Source organism: Brachyhypopomus gauderio, chromosome 2 (assembly GCF_052324685.1).
Source record: "Brachyhypopomus gauderio isolate BG-103 chromosome 2, BGAUD_0.2, whole genome shotgun sequence".
Lineage (NCBI taxonomy): Eukaryota > Metazoa > Chordata > Actinopteri > Gymnotiformes > Hypopomidae > Brachyhypopomus > Brachyhypopomus gauderio.
The window spans coordinates 8,776,137-8,794,344 of NC_135212.1; the positions used below are offsets into that span (position 1 = coordinate 8,776,137).

Genomic DNA, 18,208 nt, shown 5'->3' on the forward strand with positions numbered 1-18,208 from the left:
ATGACCTTGTAGGTGTGACATGCCATGTAGTTAATTACAGGAGAAGACATTATAAGGGCACTACAGAAGCAGAAGCAGAGATGGTCAAAAAATTATAGTACACAAGGTTCCCAGAGAAACAACATTGTGGACAGAGGTTATTCATCAGCTGTGCAAGCAATTGCTTCTGAATTTGTAAGAGGAGGAACCAGTTTCTATATGTAAAAGTAGATGTTTAAATCATGAAATTCATTCCATGGGGTTCTAAAGTTCCAAGAGTGTTGCATCTTGCAATGCAAACAGATGTGTCATTAAAGACTTTTTAAGGTTGCCCTCTAATCTTCTACAGACAATGTCAAACATGAAATATATGTTTGCCATGAGTGAGATAAATGACCATTCAGATAATAATTGTGGTACTTGGAAAAAACGTGTAAGCAGCTTGATATTGAGGAAATTAAGAAAAGGCTTGCTGATCGGTTTGTTGAACACCTTCACACCATCAGAAATAAAGATTTTTCATTTCAAGCAACAAGGCATTTTATTGCTCATTTACTTTGCTTTAATTATATATCTGTTTGCATTGCCAGTAGTTGAAACAAATTTGAACATTTCCACATATTTTAATAGACTGTTATTAGAAGGTATTAGAAGTTATTAAATAATTTTTGTCCAAAACATCTGGCACAATGCATATTTGACATTCTCTCTTGAGGTTCTTCTGGGTTCTGATGCAGTAACAAGTGCTCATCAATTTGCACCTTATATATACCAGTCTCTGTGCCAGAGGAATGTTATGTGTCACGTCTAGCACCGCCCCCTCCTGTCAGTCAAGTCTTTGTTTTTTCATGTGCTCAAATTTTGGTTTTCCCATGTGTTGGTTTTCCTGGCACACTGGCACACCCCTGTCACTTTGTAACCCCGCCCCTCGATATTAGTCTCATGTGTTGCGTGTTTATTTATACCCCGTGTTTTGTCATTCATGTTGGTCTTTGTTTATTTTACAGCCCTGTTGGTGGATCATGTCTGTGAGTTTGCTAGAGTTTATAGAGTAGAGATTTGTTCATTGTTTTATTATGTCTAAGAAATCTTTACGTGTTGGGTTTGTTTCAATGTCTGGATTTTCTGATATGACCATGAACCATATTAATGACTCTTATGTACATGAACAGTGGGCAAAGTATTAACATATATTTACTTTAAAGAATTTATTAAGTATATTAAGTATATATGTTAAATGATATAATTAAAAGCAAAAAAATGAAATAAGCAACATGGGCAAAATGATGTCGGTTAGAGGTTCTGAATGTTGGTTTTGATGTGTTTTGGATTAATTGCCCAGCCCTAGTACTTGTACAGCACAAACAAGAAAGGAAGCTGACCTTTGACCTGTGCACCTCTCCATCGTCATCCTCTCCACCAACCCCTAGGATCTTGCGGGTCTTCAGTCGGCTAACTAGATCAGTCTGGCTGTGCTTCTTCATGAGCGGTGGGTGAGGTTTAGCAGCCATGCTGAAACTCTGGGTGGGGCAAGGGCACAAAGAAGAGGGAGATGTGTAATTTGTATAGTACTTAACTCAGACATGGAAAAATAACCAGAAATCCTCCATACAAGCTCCATACAGATTGGCATGAAATCCAGCATAAATCGTTGCATGAACTTGCAAATACGTTTTTATTAAAGTAACGCATTCCAAGGTTTGTATTACAGTACTTGGTCTATAACTACACTACAAGAATGTACCAGTAACTACAACTACAAAACCCTGCATTACTTATATAAGTAAACAAAATGGATTATTCCATACAGCCAAAACTCTACACAAATTCCATATCATGTATTTCTTCCTGCTCTTCCAAAGCTTGTAGGCAGGTTAATCTCAGCCGAGAAGGCCACAATATCATCTTCGTTCTCTGAGGCTTAAACAGGGATGTGGCGATTGGCTTTCTCTGCACGTACAAATGTGTTCTGCAGCAGAGCAGCCTGCTGGTCTCTTCTCATCATGGGTAAACAGAAGTACCGTGTCCAAAATCAATAAAGCAGAGGAGGCAACATCTGATGCCCCTGATACCTGGAGGCAGCGTGGGGCAAGACATTTCCTCCCTTTTTACCTCAGAGTAGCACCACTGACTAGCCATCATAACACTATTTAGGCTGTCGTTTTGAATTGTACCAGCCTACAGCACCATAATAGAGCCAAAACAGAATTACATTTGTAAAGGAAGTTAATTTTCATCAACGAATCTTACAATCGCTGTGATGTGGCCGTGTCAAGTAAAATCTGTTTTAGCACAAAGTAGGGAAACAGGTACTAGTAACTGGACTTCCCACCACAGTATCCTTGAATGTGGCATCTTAAAACATTTTAATTTGACTCTTTGCCTCCGTGGAAAGCAAGTGCAAAAGCTGAAGAGAAGAATTCCACCTCACAAGCTTATCCAGGATACACTGCCAAGGAGAAAGTCAGGCTATTACACGCTTGAAAGCATCAAACAGCTGTTTACTCAGCCGTCCCAGAAAAGAACATGACAAGGAACCTAAAGACAGCTTTGATTGTGGAGGATGTGACCTGGAAAACTGACACATATTTAAGATTTCTTGCCAATAATCTCGCAAAAATTTTGTCTCTTCCCATTAAAAAAAACGCAGTCTGCCGCTTTAAAAACAGGAAAGTAGACTGCATGCTGATTTAGATAACTAGCTAAAATCAAAATAAAATATAGTCTAATTTACCCCTGCTGGAGCAATACTTTTTTTTATTTATTTTTTTATTACAGAAATTAGCAATGGCACCACCATTTCTTAATCCTTCTCCACTTAATTATTTCGTGTACACTTCCACCTGGTTGCAAATTGTGGTTAGTTCTTCCTCTGCTAGTCTACTTGTGAATTCTTTTTCTCTTTGGCCCTCCTCTGAAGCTCCGTGGTGTGTAAACAGAACAACACTTCCCATGGTAGGTGGTGGTGGTATCTGCTGAGCTGACATGGGGCTCCAGGCTTTCATTGGCATTAAAAGGAACTCCCACACAAGCAAGCAAACATATGAACAAAGTGGACATACCTTACACAACACACCACTGTTTCTCTGTGCTCACTTCAGGTCAGAGAAATACCACCCGGCCTTGAAAAGTAAAGGAGGAAAAAATATCTGCTTGCAGATTTATACAAAAAGGCATATCCTAATTTATGCATGTGATTTTCATATAAAGAACATGTCTATTAAAAGTTATTGTCACGGTGAGGCGGCCCCCTACCGGCCGCCTCCGTCCACAGCGGCTGTTGTTGTTGTTTGTGACGTCATGTGCGTCCCTCAGGTGGGCGGAGCCCGTGATCCGTCTCACCTGAGGGTCGTTTGTTTGCCTATATATGTCTTGTCTTTGTACCAGTTGACCGCTGGTCATTATATCCTTAATTTGGAGATATTGCACGGGTTTTTGGTTTGCACACTTTCTATTAAACCATCCTTTTTCCCTGAGACTTGGCGTGATCGCTTCCTTTTAGTTGCTCACCCCTGCCCGTCACAGTTATAAAAAAATATATATTCTTTGACCAAAAAACAAATGTATGCACACGTAAGGTGTGTGCATACATTTGTTTTTTGGTCAAAGAATCTTTTTTTTGATCCAACAATTGTGAAGAGAGAGAAGAGAGAAAAATCAGTTATATTATAATAATTAATCTCCTGATTATTTATCTGATAAATGCAATCCATCATTTAAGATCATGCTGGGATAAGTTGTAGATGTATGGCTATTATTGTGCCATTAAGCCCAAACTGGTCTATTAGTGTTGAGTTTTATGACATTCATGTCGCCGGCTGGGTTAATGAACTGCTATTAGTAAAGGGTGAAAGATTTTCTTCACTTCATCTTATCGGCACTCACAGTAGGGGAGGTTGCTCTCATATGAGATCATGCATTACAAGACTGGAGTAAAGACTTGACAATCCTGTTGATCTCTTCTACACCATCTTGAGTTATTTTATGAAGTACATGAGGGTGGGGGTAAGAAGAAACAACAGGCAGTTCACTGAAAGACAACTGATGGAAAGAAAACATAGCCAGAATTCATTATCAGCTTTCCGTCTGCGCGCACCCCTCTCTTTAGACAGGCTGCATGAACACTAATATTCCTATTTAACCCATCAAGGTTCATAGTCTCTAACTATATAAAAGCCACATAAATACCTTTATCTGATTTATTATTTACTGGGATAAGGCCTTAATCACAGTAAGCAAACCCTAATCAATGCATCTAGATTTCTGTGCAATGCATAAATCTTATTATTGTTTTATTATAAGCTGCATGACAGACTTCATAACCAGAGCCAGATGACTGACATGATCCTCCTTAAGAACACTTGTTTTTGTTGCATTTGACATATGTTTAAAAGATCTGAGAATCTGAAATTTGGGACCAGGAACTAGATCCGAGCTGAAGGGATAATGACCTGAGCTGTTTTTCAGGGTTTGGGGAAGATCTCTCAGTTCCAGAAAAGTTTAATGTGCTACTGCATACAGACATTTCCAACTTGGTGGTAGGGGATGCCCTTTGCTGTTCTAGCATGGCCGTGCCCTTGCGAACAAAGTGAATTTGGTGTGGAGGAACTCCAGTGTCCTGAACTCCCTCTGAACACCTTTGAGGCCTTCTCGTCCCATATCAGCATCTTACTTCACAAATGCTCTTGTAACTGAGTGGGGCCCAAATTCCCAAAGACTTGTCCAGATGATTAGCAGTGGTTAGTGCTGCACTGATGGTTTTGTAATGGGATGTCTAACAAGCTCACTGTTGTTGGATCACGGTTTCAACACTATTGCTTGTGTTAAGTGCAATTTAGAAATTTTCTCTGGAACTAATTTGGGGCTAAAACATTGGGAGTACAACTAAGCATGTAATGATTCAACATTTGTTGGGACTGGTTGAAATTTATCCAAGTAACTGTAACAGACTGTGTTCACTTCTTGAATGTTCAAAAAATAAACACTAACTGAAATGGAATTACTTTACATATGACCCATTAATATACTATGTACTATAGTTTCAGTATCAGTCTGATAGGAGATACACTAAATTGTTTATACACACAGATGATAGCATTACTATTCTACTATAACTACTAAATAAGGGGTGATTGTTGATAGAAAACTTATTTAAGGTGCAAATTATTTATTACATTTTGATTAAAAATATATGTGCTTATTGTATCATGTATCTTAAATTAACTTTATACTATCAGTTTAACAAGCTAATCTGTATTCTGCAAAAAGATATAGCCAGTACATGGCCACTAACACCTGTCCTTTTGAGCCTTTCCTGAAGTGCCATTAACAGATGGCTGTCAGACCGCAGGCTTGGTCTGAAGAGCATCCAGACTCGAAGGAATCCTTCACCTCTGATCCACTAAACCCACATCAGTGATCCCACAGACGCTCATCACACAGCACTGGTGATGGTGCGACTCATCATTCACCCCACTAAGCCACGCGGGGGCCACATTTCCTGCTATGCTTCACAACCTCGGTGTGACCAAGTCTTCACAGACGTGAGGGATCCGACGGGTCATGCTTCAATCAGCGTCCTGTAACATCACATACCACAGCCTTTCGGAGGCCTATGCAACAGTACAGCACCAATCTGTTTCTCGCCTGCTGGTGTGATGCTGATGCAGTTGCCTAGCAACCTCCAGACTACATTTGGCAGTCTCTCTTATTATTCAAAGTATATTCCTTGGTGATGCTCCTTTGGTGTGGATGATGCACTCTCCTTTGTTATTGTGCTTGTAGTTGTAAGTGATACTTTTAAGGACACGATAACTGACCACTGATTATTACGGTTTCAATGCTGAGATATGTTTGGTCATCTTCAAGTGTCAACAGGTCAATTAAGTCAATGTCACTGAAAAACAAAACATATGAAGGTGAGGATATCTGAATTTCAAAAGATCTCTGCTAAGAATGAGAGAATGTTTTCATCACAAAACCTGTGGCCACATAACCTCAGTCCAGCCCACACACCTAGTGAGAAATATTCTTTCAACTGAGGTGGCCAGATAACGAAAAAAGACCAACTGCATCAATGAATCATTTAATAATTGTCTGCAGATGCAGGGAACTTAGCAGGCAGTCTATGCACAAAAGAAAGGAAAACATTCCTCCACACAAATGCTCTGAGTTGACCTGAGGTTTCCTTGGTTATTGTCCTCAGAGAGACTGTGAACCCACAGTCTCACCAACCACAGATTGCGTGACATTACGTGACATTACGTGACATTACGTGACATTACGTGACAGTGTTAGGGCTGAATTCTTTATATGCAGCTATTAGTAGAAATACTAACAGCACATACTAAAAGCCTGGTGGCAGTTTTATAGCAGAGTTTTTAAATTTTTAAATTTTATTACAGCTAATGAAATGCAAGTGGTTGGTAAAAAAAGAAATTACCATTACTATTATTACCATGTATAATTCATAAATGAGCAGATAAAACCTAAAATTCTAATTAGAAAGGACAACATTACACACTTAGGACTTCACACACTTCATAATTAGTCAAGGTGAGCATGTGACATCACGCCCCCCTTTTTTCTGCTTTTCCAAATCTAAGCAGAGATGCTTCTGCTAAGCTTTCTGAAATATGCCTACTGACACCAACTAATCACAAGTGAGTTTCATTTCCTAAATAAAATGTATCTGTATAAAATATATAATTTTGCAGCCCTGTACAACCCTGAACTGATCAGTATTAGCACAATCAATGCTACACTGGAAGGACCAAATCTAAGTTCTATAGAAACACAATTTTTATGGTCACAAGCTTCATTGACAATAAAATACATTAGTCAATACTAGATGAAAAAATCTGTTACTGGAACTAACCAGCCTTCCTCCTCCATACCCTTCTAACAGGAGATCAATTCATTTTGATCCACTAGATAAAGTAACTGAACACATGTGAGACAACTAAAAATGAAAGATGAGCATTTGCTCTGAGAAGCAAAGGCTACTGCTGTGAAACAGCAGCGTTTTGCTCTGAAAAAAAAAAGTATTTGGCATTTTCATTCAACTAAATTACTGCATGTCATAGCATAGCAATCCACAGCTTTACCCCAGGGTGGACTTTCTGGAGCCAGTGAAATCAGCTCTGAAGGATCTAAAAACTGCACCCTGCTCTACGTGCTGTAGCAGGTAGGATACAGCAAGCAGCAAAAACTGCATTTTTTGCAAAAAAAAGTGCATTAAAATCATGACAAAATTTTTTAAATAGAAAATTGTTGCTGTGTCTGGTGCTGTCGTGGATCGTTAAAAATGCAGAACCCACTGTTTTCAATGTGTCTTTTCTCTGTAACACATAATAGGGGGGATTCTAGTTCAAATGTGTAGGTTAATGGCTAGGTTTCCAACTAGCAAATGTTGAAGCAAGGAAATCAACTTGATGTTGCTCCTATTCCCGGGGCAATGTCTCTGGGCATGGCGTCATTCAGATGTAGTATCTGCAAAATCATTTTACGATGACTCATGCTGGGTTACCAGTTGTAGCTTAAATGTTACAACAATTACAAAAACATCCTGTCACCTGTGCTGAAGACAATAGTTATGACCAGAACAGTGCGACAACAATAAGATTTTCCGGAAAGTCTCCAGATGGTCCTACACTCACAGGCCACTTTATTAGGTACACCTTGCTATCCCTCTTTTGCCTTCAGAACTGCCGTAGTTCTCCGTGGCAAAGATTCAACAAGGTACTGGAAACATTCCTCAGAGAGTCTGGTCCATATTGACATGATATTATCACGCAGTTGCTGCAGATTTGTCGGCTGCACATCCATGATGCGAATCTCCTGTTCCACCACATCCCAAAGGTGCTCTATTGGATTGAGATCTGGTGACTGTGGAGGCCATTCAAGTACAGTGAACCCATTGTCGTGTTCATGAATCCAGTCTGAGATAATTCACGCTTGATGACATGGTGCGTTATCCTGCTGGAACTAGCTATCAGAAGATGGATACACTGTGGTCATAAAGGGATGGATATGGTCAGCAACAATACTCAGATAGGCTCTGGCGTTGACACGATGCTCAATTGATACTAAGGGACCTAAAGTGTGCCAGGAAAATATCCCTCACGTCATTGCACCACCACCACCAGCCTGAACCGTTGATACAAGGTAGGATGGATCCATGCTTTCAAGTTGTTTACGCCATATTCTGACCCTACCATCTGAATGTCGCAGCAGAAATCGAGACTCATCAGACCAGGCAACGTTTTTCCAATCTTCTATTGTCCAATTTTGGTGAGCATGTGTGAACTGTAGCCTCAGTCTCCTGTTCTTAGCTGTATACAGTAACTCTTGACTGGTCTTTATGCTATCTGAGTCTATCAATTGCTATATATTTTTAGAATAATAATTGCTAAATTATTTTAGCATTTCGCCACAGAAAACACCACATCTGAACTAACAGTACTAACACTAGGTTCCCTTAAGCAATATTGCTCAACTGCCTATTTGTTAAGTGAGTTATGACAAATATGAAGTTAACCTGATTCATTTTCCTTACCTTTGGACGATACATGTCTGAGATTAGTAGTTATAGCCTTGAATCGATCACCAGCTTCCTCTACACTAATGCCAGCGAGTGACAAATGTTCAGCGGCTCACTCCAGATGAGCAAGAATGCAGCCACCTGCCAGAAACAGGTCTCAACTAGACCAGACGCTCCAACGTCAGCGTAATTACAATGTGGTGTTCGGAGAGCTCTTGCTGCTCCACTCCAAGCTACTGTCTTCATCCCTGTTGCTTGCTGGGGCAGCATGAGCACTGGAATAGTTGGAGAAACTCGTCCAGCAAAGCAAACAAAGCTAAACTATTAAACAGCCAGTGACAGTTTTCATTAACACAGGACGAGTGCACAGCTGGAGGATTCTCCTCTTGATGCTGACCAGACAGATGTGCTGGCACATGGAGTGGAGATGCCACAGAGATACCACAGTGGAGATCTGGCTTCTGTATCCTGTACTTTCCCAGTGGAAAATGAGGCTAACAGCCAGGGGTCTCTCTGCACCCAACCCCCCCCCCCCCCCCCAAAAAAAAAGATTAAAAATGTTTAGTCAAATGCTAATCTTGGGATTTTTTAAAAAATCAACAAACAGATGCTGTTAGATTTTTGTTTGTTTGTTTTGGTTGTGCTTTTAGTCTTTAAATGATTTTACCCTTAGTTTGCATAACGTAAAAACAGCAATGTAATTCAAAAGAAGTTAAAAGGAAAAGTTAAAACTATTGCCACTGTTTTTGGCAATTCAGAACCATGCTATCCTGAATGTAACTGACACATTCATGCATAAACACATTTTATATTTATTACATCATTAATCACCCTTCAGGGGCTCAACATTTTCTGCGTAATGTGATGATGTGTTATCATAGTCATAGGCATGGCATTTATTCTCCATTTTATATAAATAAAACTTCTTTACATCTTTAATTGAAGATTCATAACTTTAGGCTTCATGCTGTAACAGATGTTGCATGTTGCTCTGCTAGTAGATAATAATTATTTGAATTAGCTATTTTTTTGCATGGAACACACCAAATGTGTTGTTCTCAGACATATTAAATGGAGTGCAGTTTAACATTGAACAGAGTCTACAAAATTTACAGACATAATATGAATCAATTGACATTTAACAGAACCTATTTCACCTGGAGAGGAAGCTGGTTCCGGAGCCTTATTTACACTTAGCTAAGAATATTTTAGCATGTGCAGAAATGTTATATGGTTAAAAAAAAACACAGCAAATAGGACAATTGTACTGCCTACATTAAAATATTAAAAGGCTCAAAAGTTCTGAAACTGAGCCATATTTGAAATGGTTTTCAGTAGTTAGATATTTAAATGTTAGATATTAGTTAGATATTACCCCTTTATTAAGGCAGGCCCTATGACTATTTTTACAGACCCAAAGATCCGTAAGGGAATAAGTCCTTTCCTTTATAAAATATGGCTCGTATATGGACAAAATCATTTAATAATTTGTGATTTCTCAAATTCTCAGTTAATTGTTTGTTATCATAAAAGACCACCAACAACAAAAGTTGTACAACAAAAGTACTTTAAAATGTACATCAACACACACTAGGAGTCAGAATACCAAGAAATTAGATAGTCCTGTCTTGGTAAGAAATAATAGAAATTGAAACAAAAAAACAAAACAAAACAATAAAATACTAAAAGCTTAAATCCAGTCCTTTGACTGCCCTCATACCTGCAAGCAAGAGGACACCAGCTGTGGTAGTTAGTGTCAGCTGTGACAAAGCAGGTGATTGGGGCGTGGGGCTAGTGTGTCTATTACTGGAACAAACACAATTGCACCTGTTGGACTAGATCATTATTCTCTGGATACATTGCTTTGGTCACAATTCAAACCATTTCTTTTCAGAAGGAGACAATAAGTATTGAGCAAATATGAATGAGATCAAATAATCTGAATCTTCAAAAACCAAAAACATTTCCAGATCACATAACACAGTAACGTGTTCCAAGTTTGCATATACAACACTGTTTGCATTGTTGAAAAGTATATATATGAAGTTCCTTTTATCCTTCTATTCCTGAAAAACTGGAGTTTTATGTTATGTAGATAAAAGTAAACATATATTCTAGCCACAAAAGCAAGTGCCATGCAAGAGTGAAAGAGAAGAGAAGAGAAGCTTCCATTGCTTCACTGGGACAGTGAAAATTCCTGGAGTTGTGGAAATAGATTTGGCTCCTTAAATTAGAACTTAATAATACAGCACAATAATAAATAGCTTACTAATTCCTGTCTCACCCTTCCAATTGTTGGTAATATGCTTTTATTCTTCCTTATAATCTACCAGAGGTCCAGGGATTTGAGGGTGCAGTATTTTCACTGTTCCCAGAACTGTGCTTGTTTGGACTAATATTCATGCCATTCCTGGGATCTTTTGGAGCCACTACATTTCAGCTACGGGTCACAACCCCCAGTTTCCCAGTCACTACTGGGACAAGCTTGGTTTTAACACTGCACATTCTCTCCATTTTGTCTTTCAATTCATGGTATTTTCCCAACTTTTCATATTTCTGTCTTCTGATTTTTGGGGGACTCCCACATCTATTACCACTGCTGTTTCCTGAATCTAATCTACTATCACGATGTATGGTTGGTTCATCACTATTTACTTATGGCAGGCACTGCTGTATGTGTTGTGGGTGTTTTCATTTCAACTGTTCTGGGTCCTGCAGATATGAACCCATTTGCTCCTGGCATTGTTTTTCATTGGGGGATTCTTGTGATCCTGCTTTGGAGATTGATTTACTCTTTTGTGGTACCTCTGCTGAGTTTGTATACTTTGTGAATTGTCTTTTCATACATGCTATTGTGATGGGTGAGGGAGTGCAAAAAAAGAAGCAAGCGATCACGCCAGTCTCTGGGAAAATGGAGGATTTAAATGAATAAGTGCACCAACGCAAAACTCGTGACATAATCCAAATGAAGGATACGATAACCAGCAGTTATCCGGTACAAAGGCAAGACAAACGACCCTCAGGTGTAGGGTTCTCTAATGGGCCGCATGCACCCGAACGAACACAAGGACGAACACAACGTCACAACAACTGGACAACATGAAATACTGCAACTGTCAGCAGCTGGTAAAACATTATGCAGATATATGTGTTTTCAGAACTGGCCATCATGACGTTCTTTCTGGCATTATTCCTGTTTTTCAATTCAAATCTTTATACACTGGACGATTTATACATTCTGTCTGTCCTGTTTCTCTTTTCCCTAAATCTTTCCACTTACCTTCATATTTAGACGTTGCTAGAGTCATACAGTTAATGTCAAACTATCTACCAATACACCTCCATTCTGTTATGTTATGGCTTAAAGCCTAGACTGGGTCATAACATTTTATGTGTCTGGATCAGAAAATCCAACAGGACCTTAAACTTGATTTCCACCACTCTCTACGGTTCTTCCCATCTGGACTCCAGGTCACATGCCTGCCATATGTTCCTGTATATAATCAATGATGCTTGGTTTTGTCTTTCAGTGGATGCCTGCATCTTGCACACTGGGTTCTGGCTGGTGTGATAAACCCCTGCATTGATTGACCTAGTGCTAATTGCTTGCTCTGTGCTGTCCTTCCGTCCCACCTTTTCAAGCCATTGGTAGGATAGTCTTACATCAGCCACCACTGCAGTCTGTCAGTGTTTCTTTCCATGGATTTTAGATTTTTCCCTCCAGGTATTTATCCTGCTATAGTATCTCCCCTGCTTCCACGGGGACCATGTCCCCTATCTCTCTGAGGCAGCCCCTCATCAGCTCATCGTTGGATGCTATGTCTTGGCTGTATTGATAAATGTTGCATGTCTCACCTTGGACAGTGGATCCAACACTTTATAGCCCCCCGCCCACCTCCTTTTGACTAGCATGCAGGTTTTTGAGTCCGGGTGGTGTGGCCCATGCATTGTGGAGTTTTCTTGACATCAGCAGCTTTCAGCTCTACTCTTTGCCAGCGTATTGTGACTGTTGTGTTGTGCACCTGATGACTGGAAGTGCTTACGAGTTCGTGGCTTTGATCATATCATTCCCACTCATCTAGCTCTTGAAGACCTGCTAACCCTATGGAGGTACTTAGATGTTGCTGTCCATGTCATTTCCGCCTTAAGGTTCCTGTGATTGGAGATGCCCTATTTGTTATTTGTAGCTGTTTTCCAGGTCTGTTAAACGGCCTTGTGATAGTTCAGTTGCCCACGTCCCTCTGCCCTTTAACCTCTTCCTACTATAATTGCCAACCTTATGTCTCCAGCCTCAATGATATTCTTTGCTGTAGATCCTGGTCAGGAGGATCAGTGATTCAATGTGCCTTTCCAACTTGGTATATAGCTTGATGTTATTCATACACAATATGACAACAACGTATTAGGTTTTTCATGATACCACAATTCTGACTCCGATACTAATACCACGTGAAGTATCACAATTCTTGATATTAATACTATATCTGGGCATAAAAATCCCACAAAAATATAAGGGAGATGTAGAGGTAAGGGAACTTTTTGCCTAAATGCATAGCCAAGATGTTAGTGTTGATGCAGGGAAGAGATTTATAACACTTTTTGCATATTGGTTTTGTTGGTATTGGTATCTGTTGGCTGGCCATCTTTATCAGTAATCACATCTGACTTCTTAAGTCCATTTTCCCCTCAAATCATGGACGTGAGAGAACATCTTTCAGTTACAGCTGTCTCACTGCTCATGCCAGCTGGCTTGCGTGTGTCACCTATCCGAGTCAAATTAGCATGTGCAATTTGATATGCTTATCCAAAACAGTGATTCAGAATCTCAGGCTATATCCAGTATTGAAAGCATCAAAGGTTACAGAATCGAATCATATGCTACGTTGTAGTATTAAAAAGAGCTGAACTATTAATGCTTTGTGCAACTCTAGTATACACGTGTTTATATATTCATAAGAGCCTGCCTTACTTGCGTGAGTGCTTGTGTGTGTGTGATTATATATAGTGATTATATAATATATATATATATATATATATATATATATATATATATATATATATATATATATATATATATATATATATATATATATATATAGGAATAGAAAATCAGGGAGAAACTGGGATATAAATTCTGTTTGGCAGCAACTGGCAGACAGAGAAGGACATGACTTCCATACAACTTTTAGGCAGAAGAAACTACAGTGAGTCTACTGTATAAACTTATCTCTTGAAGCCACACTATTAACATTATTCAAATAAAAAGTCAAATATATTCTTTTTTTGTAAATACAGTACTTTTGAAAGCATACTCTTTAAACAGTCCTGAAAAAATACAGACAAAACAAGGAGTGTGAGGGCATCAAAACGTTCAGTCAGAAAAGACTGAAGCACTGAAAAGACCAACCAGTACACAGCAAAGTGATAGGGACGTTCCCGACTGGGTGAAAATAAACACAAACATCTTTACCAAGAATATGCGACTGCTCTTAGCGCCACGTAAAAATAGTGAACTACCATTTCACAGCACATACCAGCCTCCTCCGTCTGAACTCCATGGGCTATGAATACAGCGCTGCACCATGCTGCTTACCACTTTAAACAAAACAGCAGAAAAACGCAAAGAAGCCCCATCAACTTCTTTGTAGGATTTTTTTTTTTCAAGCCATTATGTCTGCTAAAACTAACATTAATTTCTATCACTTAAAACAAATGCATAATAATAAACTACACAATGCTATTTAAAAGCATTGTTTCTTCAGGTATTTAATGATTGAGTAATCTCTCATTGACTACCTTACAAAACCTATTGGGTTTTTAGTCATTGGTGATTTAAATGGTCAGTGTTAGAATAACGGTGAGAGGTTACATCAAAGTGAAATTTGGAAATTCAGAGCTTTCCTGCACTTGGTGATTTTAAGCCATTTTATAGTTTCTCGCAGGAGCTTACTGTGATTGACAGGCTAAAGAGCGGAAGAGTCCTGGAGAGCTTCTGAGTAACCCCCACACAGCACACCACTGCAGGAGAGCTTCTGAGTAACCCCCACACAACACACTACCGCAGGAGAGCTTCTGAGTAACCCCCACACAGTACACCACTGCAGGAGAGCTTCTGAGTGAACCCCCACACAGTACACCACTGCAGGAGAGCTTCTGAGTGAACCCCCACACAGTACACCACCGCAGGAGAGCTTCTGAGTGAACCCCCACACAACACACCACCGCAGGAGAGCTTCTGAGTGACCCCCACACAACACACCACCGCAGGAGAGCTTCTGAGTGAACCCCCACACAACACACCACTGCAGGAGAGCTTCTGAGTAACCCCCACACAACACACCACTGCAGGAGAGCTTCTGAGTGAACCCCCACACAGTACACCACCGCAGGAGAGCTTCTGAGTGAACCCCCACACAGTACACCACCGCAGGAGAGCTTCTGAGTGAACCCCCACACAGAAGAGCTGCTCCCCACTGTACGTATACAATCTCAGGCCCAAATGAGGCAAGTGAGAAATGTAAAAATTATATGTAACACCTTTGTAAACTTATTTCAAACGTCAATATAATTGTGTTTCAGTAAATGTGTGTTTTCATATGACATGTGAGAAGAATTAGAAAATTGGACCTCATATTGTCAGCTTTAGGGCCATAATATTTATTTATTTAGTACTTTAGGTCAAATGTAATCCCATTAGGATGAGAGTTGAGATTTTCCAATTGTTCTTTTAGCTTTTATTCTGAATTTCAAGAGGTGATAATATGTGAGGCAGGGCAAAGAGTGCAATAGTTTTTCAACAATTATTGTAAATTATTGTAGTCCCTTTTTTCTTTCATGACATCATAGAATGAAAAACCTTGCAAAGCTGAGTGAGGAGAATTAGGAACTTAACCATAGCATCTGTCTCCTCCTTCAAATGTAAACCCTATATAACCAAAACATGTACAAAACAACGTACCAGTTCCTACACTATTATAGAACTGAACAGTTCTACAGGTACTGTGAGAACAAAACAATATCATTAGAGCAACAGGCATGGTTGATGCTCATATTTTAACAGAAACCCAGACATGTTGTTAGTTCGCTAAATGTAAATACAAAGGCGAAGAAAGGCAGGATGTCGACATGAGTTTGATACATTCAAGGACAGCTTTATTAGCTCTGACACTGCGCGAGTAGCGCTAACTAACAAACTGAACACTGAACAAAACGAGTATAGACTCTGACAAAGACAAGCTCGGGACCTTGCATAAACGCACATTATATGGATTTAAATAAATGAGATCCAAGAGTTGAGGAAACGAGCCACAGGTGAAATATACGCACATTGGAAATACATATATGGACCTAAGCTTCTTCAGCCTTCTCTTCAACATGAGTATGCAGATTACTGACTGTACAGAAAGCACATTACCAGTACAACCTCCCATTTTGAGACACAATTAAAGCAGCCAACTTGAGGACCACTCAGGAGAACAACCTTATATAAGGTTTCCACAGGTGGAATAAATTGCTGTCACTCAGTGTAATCAGTGATGAGAATACTCCTTCATTGTCAGAAACAGCTATTTCTGAACCCTGCCTCACTGCTCGGTCTCTAAAGAAAGATTCCTTCTGATCATGTGACATAGGAGCATCCCATTTTCCAATGAACAAAATTCCCAAATTCTAAATTCCTAACAAATTCCTTTGGAACACGCTTGATGGTAATCGAGAGCTAATTATTCTTTTATTAGCTTAATAAAGTTTGTTGGACCAAAGAAAAGATCAAACCAACAGAAAATCCTCTGTGTCATATTCCCAGTAAAGCCAAAATGAATATACAATATCAGCTCACTCGTGAATGTGCCGACCCCCCGAGAGGTCTTATCTTGCTTTGCGGCAAGTGATTAATACAGCTGGCGTGGTTTAAAGTGAGTGGCAGGCAAACATTAGGTCCCTGGAGTCTAGATGACATTATACCTCACACCATCGGGAAAACGATCATTTCCTCCATCTCCAGCCTCCCCTGCAGGATCTCTGACTGACAGCCCATCAGAGGCGGGCTAAGAGATGTCCCATTTCTGATGACTGTGCCCAGCTGTCCTACCGTGACAGAAGGAATCATTGCAGTTTTACTGATTTAGAAGAGCAGTAATATAACACAAGGAGTCTTTTGTCTCAACAGTCACTCACACTTAGACAAAAAGAGTGGGGCTCATCAAGACTTATGGAACTGTCAGATTAGATTAGAACAATAAAGTAAAAAAAAAGAAACAACATTTCCCACATAGTCGAATCAACATATCAATAATTAACTAGCTTACTTTTAACAGGAATATTAACATCCTTAATATTCCTGTTTCTCAAAAACATATAAAAACAACCAATAATGTGAGTACCGAGAGACGCAGCAGAATGGCCTGAGCCTGAACATGAGAGTGCACAGGAACTCTTCAGAACAGCATGAATAGCCACAACCTACAGAGTTGTGGACCTTGCTAATGCAACAACCTAGTCGTTTCATTCACAACCTCCATGTCGATTTCACAACTCACTGTACCATCATCCATCCCTGGTGCTCACCGGCTTTCTTCCTGGTTACTAAGCAGCCGCACGGTTGACAGACAACATCCAGCAAAGCCGTGGGGCGTCTGTCACCCGGGGACACACCTTATCGGGGTGATTAATTGCTTGATAAAGGTCAAAGACGTGGCTCCAAGACATTCTGCCTTGTTCTTATTCTAGAGATGGCACAATGCATGTGCAAAGATCCTTAGCCAACTGTGTGGAGAGCATATCATTTCTGATTGGTCGCTTAACCAGGTTTCAGCACATCAACTAGCCAATCAAAGCCCCGGCCTGCTTTCCTAAAGGAGGCAGGCATGGTATTTTTCCAGGGATTCGGCAGTAGCCTTTCTGCTGCTCTGTATTTGTTCTGTTCATGTCAGACATATCATCAGAAGCTTGAGCAAAGAAGATATATCCACTGTCCTGTCATTTAGAAAGTTTTTCTGAATTTTGCAGCTCACACCACAGTTAGAAGGAGGTAACTCAGTGAGTTAATTAGACATTGACAGAACAGAGAAGTATGAACATCTAAACACACCACAACCTTAGAAGCAGATACAGGCTTTTGGGAACACCTTCCTCATAGGTAAACCTTATAGGTATAACAGCCATTATAGCCTATCAATGTCAGCTGCTCATCCTCAGGTTCATTTTCAGACCACAGGACTGCAGAGACCAGTAGTGATATTGGCACATTAATACCAGCATGCTAGAAAACACTTATGCCAGCTGAGCACCTACAGCAACAGCCGTGATATGTCAGTGATGATGTGATGTTAATAATCATCTGCCCCCCACACAATGTCTGGTTTCTGTAGTCAGAATCTGACAAGTTTCAAATTTAGCATAAAGACTGCTATGAGGTCCACCTTAGTTAGCGAAGCAAAAAAGATTAAAATCTTGCTGTCCAGTGTAATAGATTTTGTGAATATATTACTTGTATATGAGATATTGACCAAAAAATATAGCGGGAACTTAGCAATTACTGAATGCTTCAATGACAGCTATGCTTTCTTTGTGAAGCTTAATAAAAAAGATGGTATTTATTACATAAACACTTTTAAACAGGCAATGGTATACTAAGTAAGTTTTGGTATGCTTCAAAATGGCTTTAACTGTGTGAGGCCATTACTAAAA

General features: G+C 39.7%; 1 protein-coding gene across 5 annotated transcripts in view; it reads right to left on the minus strand.

The window, feature by feature from the left end:
- The window catches only part of tp53i11b (tumor protein p53 inducible protein 11b), a 37,726-nt gene that overhangs the window by 10,912 nt on the left and 8,606 nt on the right, over positions 1-18,208 (minus strand). For 2 of the 5 annotated variants that reach the window (XM_076986013.1, XM_076986009.1), the window contains exons 1-2: positions 8,537-8,686; positions 1,362-1,499 (exon numbers count right to left, since the gene is read on the minus strand). In XM_076986013.1, coding sequence (XP_076842128.1) covers positions 1,362-1,499; positions 8,537-8,551 — 153 coding nt within the window. In that variant the 5' untranslated portion in view covers positions 8,552-8,686. Of the gene's footprint in view, positions 1-1,361; positions 1,500-3,041; positions 3,102-8,536; positions 8,687-18,208 lie in introns of those variants that run through there. The other 3 variants (XM_076986011.1, XM_076986012.1, XM_076986010.1) reach the window with 3 other exon arrangements.